The sequence below is a fragment of the Drosophila busckii genome, unplaced genomic scaffold (assembly GCF_011750605.1).
Source record: "Drosophila busckii strain San Diego stock center, stock number 13000-0081.31 unplaced genomic scaffold, ASM1175060v1 hic_scaffold_34, whole genome shotgun sequence".
In the NCBI taxonomy this organism is placed as follows: Eukaryota; Metazoa; Arthropoda; class Insecta; order Diptera; family Drosophilidae; genus Drosophila; species Drosophila busckii.
Window position 1 is genome coordinate 40,546 of NW_022872744.1, and position 11,445 is coordinate 51,990.

The following is an 11,445-nucleotide window of genomic DNA, read 5'->3' on the forward strand; positions in this document are numbered from 1 at the left end:
ACAATTGAATCTTCTTACCAGCAGCGTGGAGGTGCAGTGGTACGATATGGAAGTTGAAATGCATCGCACTGAGCTATAAAGTGGATTTACATGCCATGAGCTGAATGCCGTATGTTGCTTTGCAGAGTCCTTTCTTTGTTGCGCTCTCCTGACCGCTCTCTCTCTCTCACAATCAGTGGTAGTTTTGCCTTCTCGGCTAGCGCCACTCTGTATCCGGTCCTTTAGGATAGAACAGCTAGCTTCCTCAGCCTGACTTGCGAGTGTTTCTGTAGATATACATATATTGCTGTCCTATTGGTGAACGCATCACTCGTCAACGCGTTCCTTATTACAGTTTGCGTAACTCCAGTTTTGATGTTTCACGGTGTCATCCACACCACACAAGTAAACTGAAACCAGTTTTCACAATGGTCGCACTGTAACCATTTGCTGCTATTCTTATTATCGTCAGCTTGTTTTTTTGCAAATACCGCACGGCATTATATTTGCTTCTAGACGCTTCCAAAATGGAGTCTGCGCTTATAAGTATATTACGCCATTTTTTGAATGAGTTATGCAACGGTGACGGAGAAGCCAATACTTCAAGTTGTGAACGCTTCCTTTCTTCCTTTTCCAAGTCGATCAAATATGCACACAATTTCACCGCCGGAAAATGAGTTTTTGTATACAATGTATTTAACTACGCTTCTTTTCCCAAGAATTGGCTGAAGTTCGAAGTATGAAGTTTTTTAACAAAAACACACAAACCTTTTCTTGCCTACCTGCTGTCGCGTCAGCGCGGCTGCCAGTACAGACAGCCCTTATTTTGCGTTTTTTCACATACATTGCATGCCGTTCTCTGATATGTATGTATATTCCTACGCATTAACGTCCCAGCAAGTGACCATTTTATCTTCTATTCACCCTTTGCACGGCGATTTGGACTATGCATGAATAAGCAACAACAAAGAAGCACTAATGAGAGCAACAGAAGACACTTTGTGCGGTTGAACGCAAATCGTTTTTGGCTCACTTGCCGAGGCTCAGTTGAAGAGCGCCGAGCAAAAATATTCCTTTCAGACTGTTGTCGCAAGAGCGCTTCGTGTGTTCGCTCACCGATTAACATTAAACAGACACGAGTGAAGTCGGTTTGAGTGTTCTGTTCAGAGAAGTGAGTGATAGCTTGTTATTTTCCCTGTTATTTAAGTGGCAGGAAGTATGTGAAATTTTGGTTTCATTTGAAGCTTAGTTTTCGGAGCTCTGGTTGAGTTGTTCTGTTCAGAGAGTGAGTCTGAGTCTGTATATATTTCACTGTTATTTGAGTGCAGCAGACAGACTTTGTGAAATTTTGGTTGAGCATATTTTGGGAGCTCTGATACGATCCATTTCAGCCTGCACGAGCTGGTCAGCACTTACGTTGCTTACTTTTTGATGTTCCGGTGACGCAGCGATCGTAGAAATGGTTTTGGTTGCATTTGCCCTCGATGACACATATGGAATGAGTCTTGGTAACGATGGGCTCGAGCGGGCTGTCGATACCGTTGCGGTTGTTGTTATGGTTGCTGTTGCTGTTGCGGTAGTTAGATAGACTGTTGAGTACAACACCTATTTTTCATTAAACTTCAAGAAAAATATCTCTTGGCGAAATCTTTCAATTTTATCCCACCACAACTACTAACTAGAGAATACTGGTAAAAAATGGTAATCCTTTATTAAAAAATTCGAACCACATAAAATTTACGAGCATTATGAGTCATTATTATTATTTTTTCTAAAAAGATACATTTTATTCTCATTGCTGACCTTTCAAAATTTACATCATTTTATACAGTATTGAAATGTGAATTAATATAATGACAACAACAATTGAAATTAAAAGGTTATTGGAGGTTGCCCCATTTGTAGAATTGCAACATTCTGTACCATAGTGGAGTATTTTAGGATACATATTTTTCCAAAACTTTATTTTGTGATTTGATTCCAAGTAATCGGTATTAAAATGTTCATCAATTAGCAAAATAGGAAATTTAGGTCCACTTATTTTGCTCCATTTGACATACACATTGGATTTTGTTGGATTTGACGACTTAGCAAAATTTGCCCAAAGTGTCATTGTAATATCAGCAATTTTCTTGTCAGTTGTTTTCCATTCAATATTACTTCTCATAAATGAAGCTCCCCAAACAAATATTTGATCAAAATATTTTGGTACTCCAACCCATGCAGGCAAATTGTTTGAAAGTGATTCTGAACGGTACTTAAAAATATAGCTGTAAGTATCTTTATGTACACTTAAAATTTCCAAAAAGATATGCAATGGAGTTAAATAAAACTTTTCAGTGTGTGCACGTATTAAGTTATGACTTATACTATCTTTTTCCTCATTACTTCGATCTGAATACATAAATTCGATTGCATCCGATATTAATGGATAATTAATACACCATTCAGTGTTACCTGTTATTTTATATATATCATGTACTGCAAGCTCATCAAAAAACTGCTTCTGATCTTCTGAAGTAAATTCCACGGAAATAAAATCATTATATAGGGTGAATATGTCCTCCATATCTGTAATTCCAGCAATTACAGGTACTTTATAATAGTTTCCAGCTTTGAATAATATTTCTGGCTGGTTTTCAATGAATGGATATGACGTATTACTTAATCCTAAGTCAACTATTGGTCCCCAGTGTACTAACGGAAGATTTTCATTAATTACCTTTGCATCCACTCTCTTAAGACATTGTATTAGCAAGGACGTTGGTCGACGAGCACACCCAAATAAATTTGATATTTTATCTAAGTCAGTATTATATTCGTTTGGTAATCGAATAGGTGTTAAAGGGTTTCCAGACATAATTATGGCTCTATGAAATACTCCCTTTGACCACTCACCGGATGTCATATGCAAGCCAGTGCTAATAGCTCCGGAATTATGACCCATTAGAGTTATACGATTTTCATCACCACCAAAATAATTAATATTTTTTTTCACCCAGTATAATGCGGCAGACTGATCCATTAATCCATAATTTCCTTGAGCTTCACCATCTTCCGTTGCAAGAAATCCGAAAATATTTAGCCGATAGGAAAATGTGACAACAATAACTTTTTGCTTAAAAACAAGTTGAAATGGAACAATGTCCCTAGGACTGCCAACCGAAAAATTTCCAGAATGAATCCAAACCACAACCGCATAGCCATCTACTTCAGGTGCTCCTAAAATAAAAAGAAGATACAAATAAATAAGCATTTGAATACAGAAAATAGGATCAATATTAACCTACTGTATAAAGCATAGATTGCACATGAAAAAGTCATTCATTATACCTAGATAAAAATTGAATTGATGCCGATATAAAAACTCGCAAGAAGAAACAAGTGCACGCATTAAAGTTGGGCGCAACCAACTTTTATATACACTTTGACAAGAGCGTCGCAGAAAACACACGCACGCACTCACAAACACATACACACAAACAGAAGTTATTAAGTTATTTATCCGAATGTTCTGAAATTTTCGAATGAAAACATAACCACGCGTTTTTATGATTTATTTCAGAATTTTTAATTATTTTTGAATTGATTAAAATCGTTATTATTCGATTTTTCTGGTGAGGGGGGGGAGGAAATTAAAAAAAAATAATAATAGCGTTTGCATCATAGATTACAGCTAACAAATAATCATTGCAGGCCTTACTAAAATTATCATTTACAAAAATTGAAATAAATATTGATTTTTTTTTGGTTTTGTTTATTTTTCTTTCAATCTTTTTTTTTCCAGTGCAGCAAGTTTAAGTTAAAAAAAAACGATTGCGCATATATATTTGTGTTTTTATTTGTGTGTATTGGTGCATTGATCTGCCATAAGCAGCATTTGAGCACCCCTGCCCTAGATTTATTAATTTTTAGACTTGATGATAGCTTTTGAATATATTGAACTACCTGCACATTGATGATTTTATCGAAAATTTCAGATTTTGAACCATCAGCGGTCGTGAAATTCATTTTTATTGTCAGAAAAATTGAGTTTTCCCGTGCTTTTCAAGCTTTAACACGCCAAACGCATTAAATATTATAATATATAATTAGTTTTACGTTATCCGTGAGCGATATTGTATTTTGGAAGGTAAATAGTGCCCTTGGGACTTCAATTTTATTTATAAAAGGCTAACTAATTTTGAAATTATAGGCTAGATTAGATGATAAGAGCAGTGGAAGCTATGTTATGTTGTATTTTACATATTTGTTATAAATATTTACATTTAGACTTGTAAGTTTATTATATATTTACATTTTATTTACATATTTACATTTGAGATTATTGTTGTTAGATTAGGTGGCACATGTTAGTGGTTTTTAGTTCTCCACACGAGGGGGATGTTTGGCTCTTTTTGAAGAAGTGTAGCAGTTAAGTTTGTTGTGGTTGATTGTTTGGTAACACGAATGTTTCGTCGAATTTTGCTTACATTTATTTTTATGTTATGTGAGTTTCTTATGTGTTTCAAATTGTCTTTTTTCTTATGTAACAAGTGACTGTTGTGCAGCGATATTTGGGGTAATATCTGCAAACTCGATTCCTGCTATGCCTACGTCCTCAGTGTTTGGGTTGCTAACTGTGTCTAAGGTGTAGAGGGAGCCTAAACACGTGCAATACTTGCCGCTTTTGAATTTACAAATATTTATTGTATCTAAAATGGAAATTATTTCCGCAGAGAAAACAGAAGAATAGGTGTTTAATTTTGTTTTCTGTTGTATTTTATATAGTTTCTTAGTGTTGTATCGATTTGTAATTGGTGTTAGCTAGAAAAGTGGGTAGCTTTGCTATGTTCAATTATTCGATCTAATAGAACTAATATTTTTAAAGCTGTTAAGTTTTGAACTTGTGTTTTTCCTGTGGTTAAGGTGGAATTGCAGTTGTGTTTCCTGCGAGCATGCATGATTTTAAAAATATAGAAAAGGTAACCGTCAGTGAGGTGGCTAAGCTACATTTGCTCATGACCTTCATTGACAGGAATGTCTCAGAGAGAAAGATGTCAGTGGGGCAGTGGCAGACAGTGTTGCCGTTTTGGGGTCTTAAACCCCAGATTTGCGTTTTTTTTAACTGAAAATTTGGAATATAGGGGAAACAAGCTAATTCAGTTTTATTTGGGTAGATTTTTGGGTCAAAACTCACTTGCTCAAAAGCTCGCAGACCTGTGAAAAACAAAAAAAAGAAAAAGTCTGCGGCTATAAATTTGTAAATATTATTTTTTGGGGTTTTTTCTCAAAAAAAACCCTAAATCTAGGGTTTTTTGTCTAAAAATTTTCGGCAACACTGGTGGCAGAAGGCCGAATCGAGCCTTCCGGTCGCTCTGCTGCTGATGATGGAGCAAGGAAGATCTGCGCCCACATCTTTCGATGGGGCGATATGGCTCAGAGGATCTAAAATACTTAGCTGCAATAAACACACTCTGAAGTGGGTCTCTGAATCGGTAGCGAAGGTGCCAGTTTAATAAGAAGGTGTCAAGCTGGAGGTAGGAGAAGGTACGAAGGCGAATGTACTCGTCGCTAGCGCTAGGCTGACGAAGCAGACGATATAGCTCTTGAAGTGGCAGAATCCAGACGTGCCTACTGCTGACTGGAAAGTCCTGCATGTTTCTAAGCTAAAGAGCGGAGGACAGACAGCATGTGATTATCCGAATAAGCAAGGAGACCGTGGATCTGTTTTATCAACGATTCAGCTTGGGGCGTCAGCAGTTTAAACCTGCGCCTCAAACAATGTTACCCGGATTATAATAATAAGAATAAGAGGAGGTGGAGCGAAATCTGCAAATATGCAAATACTGAGTGCATCGGATGCTGGCTGTGCGAAAAATTTATACATGTCAAGTGCGTAGGTTTCACAATTAAGGTTAAAGATTTGATTGTCAATAAGACCGGGTTAACTTGGTCTTGCGAATCTACCCGTGAAGCCAAGGCCGACATGTCTAAGTTTATGCTACAGACCTTAATAAACTCAATAATGAGTTTATATGCATGGAGACTCAGTTTAAAGCTCTTAAAGCTTTAGATGACTCTCAGTTGGTGACGGCAGTAACACCTAAAAAAAACTAATGATCTAACATTGGTAAGCTGTCCAGTAACACCTGTTACTTCAGCTCACCCCAGCATAGTTATAAATGATGACGAGGCTGGTCCGTCATCTAAAATTGTTAGGAAGATTGTTAGGTCGCCTCCCTTTAAATATTTTAGAGAAATATCTTCATTTAAATTAAATGTGCCACCAGAATTATTCGACACTGTTTGTTGTACTTCTTTCTGGCCACAAGACTTGCTTGTTAAAGAGTTTACGTTTAAAACTAAAAGCAAGTGTATTAAAATTAAATTTTCCTACAGTTAAACCTACTAAACCTACTAACGATGAAAAAAACTAATTACTTTGTTTGTTTTAGCATATCAAAATGTTAGAGGTATTAATTCTAAATTAGCTAAACTATATATAGATAGTATTTATTTTGATAATAATGTTCTTACCCTTAGTGAAACCTGGTTAAAGCCTGAAATTTCTAGTTCATCAATTTTCACAAGTAAATATACCACTTATAGATGTGTCACGTGGGGGTGGCGGCGTATTAATTACCGTTGAAGCCGACCTTTTATGGGAATTAATTTGTGGCTTATCTAATATTGAGTTTATTGCAGTTAGAGTGACTGTTTGCCAAATTTCCTTTATATAACAATTCTCTATATTCGCCACCATTCTATCGGGATGTAATTATAATGGACATTTTTCTCAATATAGAATTAATAGCCTCATATGCTCTTGAGGGGATTATGTGTGTACTTTATTTGGTCCCATAGTGGCATGAAGTTAGTTGGTTCCTACTAGCTCTCAAGAGTTTGTAAATGGCATACTTTATCTTCCACTTAATGAAATAAATACCGTTCGTAATTGCAACAACCGATTTCTTGATTTAATATTTGTATCGATTCTTCAGCTTGCACTATTAGCTAAATTGATGCTCCTCGAAGCTGATAGGGAGCTTCGACCCAACTACTTATAGAACTGCCGGCTCTAGAGCAAACTGTACACAATACAGTAGCATTTAAGCCCATTTGTTTTAGAAAAGCCGACTTTAATAAATTAAATAACCTTATTAAAAATCATGAAATTTCTTTATTTATTTTTTATGACGCCTTTTCATCAATGTGTTCCTCGAAGGCAGCCGTAGGTCTAAAAAGCCTTTATGGTTTACCCGTGAGTTAGCTGGTTTAAAAAATAGAAGATCGCGATACTTTAAAAAATATAAGCGTACAGGGAACAGTGTCGATTTTTCCGCTATTCTACGCCAGTCTAATTTTAACTTATTAAACTTACTTATTACTTTACAACGATTACTTATGTCGTTGCCGGCTTCAATTTGCTTATGAAATAAAAAATAGATCAGGCATCAGCCGATCTATTGGCAGACTTTTTTCAAACAACTTATTCTGTTAATACACTCATCATTACCCCTATCCTTATAACGCTACAAACCAGCTACTTTTATTCCAGGCCTGTGATTACGAAGAATCGATATTGCGTGAACTAAATTTATTGAAACCTCTGTTCACCTAGGACCAGATGGCATACCAGGTTGTGTACTTAGATATTGCTCCGGGTCCATATACTTAATTTTACATAGACTTTTTGCATTGTCCTTTAAATCTTGGTCATTGCTCATCATTCATTATTCCGTTACACAAGAACGGCCCTAAAAGTCACGTAAACAACTATAGAGGTATTTCAAAATTGTCTGCTACACCTAAACTCTTTGAAAAAATTATTACATCTCAACTTATGCATTTCTGTAGTTCAATTATATCACCTTATCAGCACGGTTTTGTTAAAAAGTCTACCACCACCAACTTACTTGAGTTTTCTTCAAGGGTGGTTAGAGCTTTTCAAAACAAAATGCAGACTGATGTTATTTATACTGATTTTAGTAAAGCATTCGATACCGTTAATCATCGTCTTTTAATAAATAAATTAGAAATTTCCAAACAATTTTTTGCAATGGGTATCTAATTACCCATCTAACAGAATTCAAAAGGTAGTTTTCAATTCAGCGGTTTCCAAGCCAGTGTCTGTAACGTCTGGAGTTCCTCAGGGTAGTCACCATTGCTTTTTAATCTATTTATCAATGATCTGCCCTCAGTCATTGTGAATTCAAACGTTCTAATGTATGCTGATGATGTGAAGCTATGCCTATCGTTTAGAGACGTGTCAAGTAGTACTTTATTTCAGACAGATCTTGACCACTTTGTCAATTGGTGTAAACACAACTTATTAAAACTTAACTGTTCTAAATGTAAAGTAATGTCCTTCCATAGACACTCGCCTCACATAGTCGAGTACCAAATTGATCAGTTACCTCTCAATAGATTAGCAGAAGTAAATGACTTAGGTGTTCTCCTTGATAGTAAGCTAAAGTTTGACAAGCATGTTTCTTTAACTGTCAGTTAGGCAATTCAAAAGATTGGCTAAAGAATTTGATGACCCTTACACAACAAAATTACTTTATATGTACATCTCTTGTTCGTCCGATTCTGGAATATGGCTCTTGTGTTTGGTCTCCACAATACTCGAACCTCCACAATACTTGAATCTGTCCAAAAAAATTTTTATTATTTGCTTTGCAAGGCTTTAACTTCCAGGAGTTGATCTACCATCTCATACTAATCGACTACTTTTAATTAATCTCCCATCGTTAGCTAACCGCCGGATTATGTATAGGGGAAATTGACTCATCATACTTGTTGAGTCAACTTAATTTCTCAGTTCCAGCAAGGTATACTTGAAATTTTGTTCCCTTATCACTTAACGTTTGTACAACTTATTAGAAGAAGTATAAAATCCCCAAAGGATTCCGCTTAAAATAAAAAAATTAAAAAAAGACTAACACCATGAACCTGGGGGTTAAATTGGACTCAAAACTCACATGGCGATCTAATGAAGAAGACAGGATAAAAAAGGGCTCCGGTGCACTCTACACATCGCAATTAATGTTAGGTGGCACATGGGACCTATCACCTATACATTGGATGTACATTTCAGTACGGCTCCACGGCACATTTCTAAAGCGAATTAGCAAGATACCACGCCAGGCATTAGTCTGCATAACGGAGGCGCTGAGATCAACTCCAACGAAAGCGTTAGAAACTATTACTGGTGTCCAGACGACTGGTGCAAAGGGTTGGGCCAATGTGCCACCAGCGTATACACAGACGGCTCTAAGATGAAATCGAATGTCGGAGCAGCAGTATGTTTTGCACAGCCGAAATTAAAACTCTCGCATAAACAACCTGACTACTGGTATATGCCAAGCGGAGATATTCGCAATAAGAAAACCCACAGAAGCGATTCAACAGCAGTCACTGTCGACACAGGAAACGATAAATTTCTTTGTAAACAGTGAAGCGGTCACCAAGGCATCACACATCTGCTCTCGAAAAGTCCTTTATGCAATAGATAAACTAGATAAACAAGCAACCAGGGCATAGACGGAAACGAGACGATGGATGCCTTGGTAAAAGATGATACAAAACGAAACAGTATTGAGGAGCAAAACTCAAACTCACTCTCTTTACAGTGATATTGAGACTAAAGAGACGAGGCAGAATTTAAGTGGAAGAGCACAACCAACTGCTAGACTACCTATCAGCGTCCTACGCGAAGATACTGGGCCTGACTGCAGAGCATGGCTGCAGAAAATGCAAGGAATTACTTATGTAATAATAAATATTATACAAATATACAATTTATGTTTTTTTAACCTCAATATCACAATCTGATAATGCACTCTGTCCTCGTTGTTTCTTTTTCTTTTTTTTTTATCTTTTTTCTATTATCTTTCTCTTCAAAAAGGAAAATTACCTTTCTAAAACAATAGTACTTTTTATGCATTACAAATTTGTGGTGTCTAAGCCTTTACTCTCAGTCCTACCAGTACTATTTCAGTTAATTTTGCTGTTTTGCTTTTGTCACATAGAATACAACACCTGGGAAACATCAACATTTTGTAGACAAGAAAGAAAGAGTTCATTTTGGAAAGATAATATAGAATTAAAACAAAAGGCTTTTTTAAAGTCGCACTCACAAACACATAAACACAAAACAGCTAACGCGTCACAGCTCGCTGTAGCGTCAGCATCGACGCAGCTGTTTGAATTGCGCAGCAACAAGCGCACCATGTTGACTTTATTGAAAATTGAAATATGACTAACCTATGTTATTTCCGATCATTCATTCAAACTTCCATTTCGGTCGAGAACGTGACCCAGGATTTTTGTAATTTATTTTAGATTTTTCGGTAAAATATTGTTTTTTTTTTCGATATGCTGGGAAGGAAACGAAAATAACGAAAATTTTGCAAATATTGTTTTTTTTTTCGATATGCTGGGAAGGAAACGAAAATAACGAAAATTTTGCATTGCTATTAGAATTTACTTTTTTCTTACTTAAATTTAAATTTTAAAGATATTCAAACTATTCAAATAAAATTGATTCCTTTTATATTATTTTACACATCCAAAACTTCAGGAAATTCAAATTTCGATTATTTTTATCTCCGAATACCAATCCTAAGTCTACTTATGAGCATAACTTAGTACTTTTTCCGTATATTTACTTGATCGAAATAACCTAAGCCTTAACTTACGAAATGCATTAATATCACAATTAACATTCCTGTTATAAAAGGTAAATACATTGTAAAAATAATAATACATACATAACGTACTTACCATCAGGTACAAAGATGTTTAAGTGCAAGCAGTTCTCATCAAATATTCTTATCGTTTCTCTATTGGGTATATCGCCCGAAATAATGTCTATTACTTTTTCTAATATACCGGTTGACGTCCTTGTCTGTTGCCAACAGTTGGGTGCAAATGCCGTGGCATTGAAAATTCCTTTCCAGGGTGGTAATTCAATATCTGGCGGTGAGAATCTCGAAGCATGTGCATATCGAATACCTAGATACGCTTTTATTATTTGAGTTCGATACATCTTTAAATAGGTTCCTGTTAATATTCCACTTCCTGGAATGTGTACCAGTGGAGCATCTACACCGTTGACACAGATATAGATAGAAGAAAAAGTTATTGTGAAAATAATAATATTAAAAAATAAACTCTTTGACAACATATTGATTGTCAAAATTCTAAGCACATGCTTAAATAGTTTTGAACTAACGAATATATTTTATCTCTATTAACTTCGATGCGATTATGGTAACTAAGGTCTTGTTGCTATGTGTGCGTAACTATGGTTACAATGTTTTATTTCCATACCATAATAAATGTAATGGCTTCGAGCTATTTTTTGATTCAGCTTTGCATTAAATATTAGGGGATGATTTAAGACCATAAAGATGTTTTAGTTTTTTGTTTAAGTTCATTAAGTTCAATAATAAGCTATAAGAAAAGAACACCAGACTG

The 11,445-nt window shown here is 35.7% G+C and overlaps 1 protein-coding gene across 1 annotated transcript; it reads right to left on the reverse strand.

Moving 5' to 3' along the window:
• Window positions 1-1,786: 1,786 nt before the first annotated feature.
• On the reverse strand, window positions 1,787-11,152 carry LOC117135015 (carboxylesterase 5A). Its single transcript, XM_033294802.1, has 2 exons — window positions 10,750-11,152; window positions 1,787-3,201 (listed from the first exon to the last, which is right to left on the reverse strand). Exons 1-2 carry the CDS (start codon window positions 11,150-11,152, stop codon window positions 1,793-1,795), a joined length of 1,812 nt encoding a protein of 603 aa, XP_033150693.1. The 3' UTR covers window positions 1,787-1,792.
• Between the last annotated feature and the right edge of the window lie 293 nt (window positions 11,153-11,445).

Excerpts from the sequence above, each read along its gene's own strand:
- LOC117135015 (XM_033294802.1), bottom strand. The coding sequence starts at position 11,152 with ATGTTGTCAAAGAGTTTATTTTTTAATATTATTATTTTCACAATAACT. Across the intron at positions 3,202-10,749 it reads AAACATCTTTGTACCTGATG|GAGCACCTGAAGTAGATGGC; the intron begins GTAAGTACGTTA and ends TTTTTATTTTAG.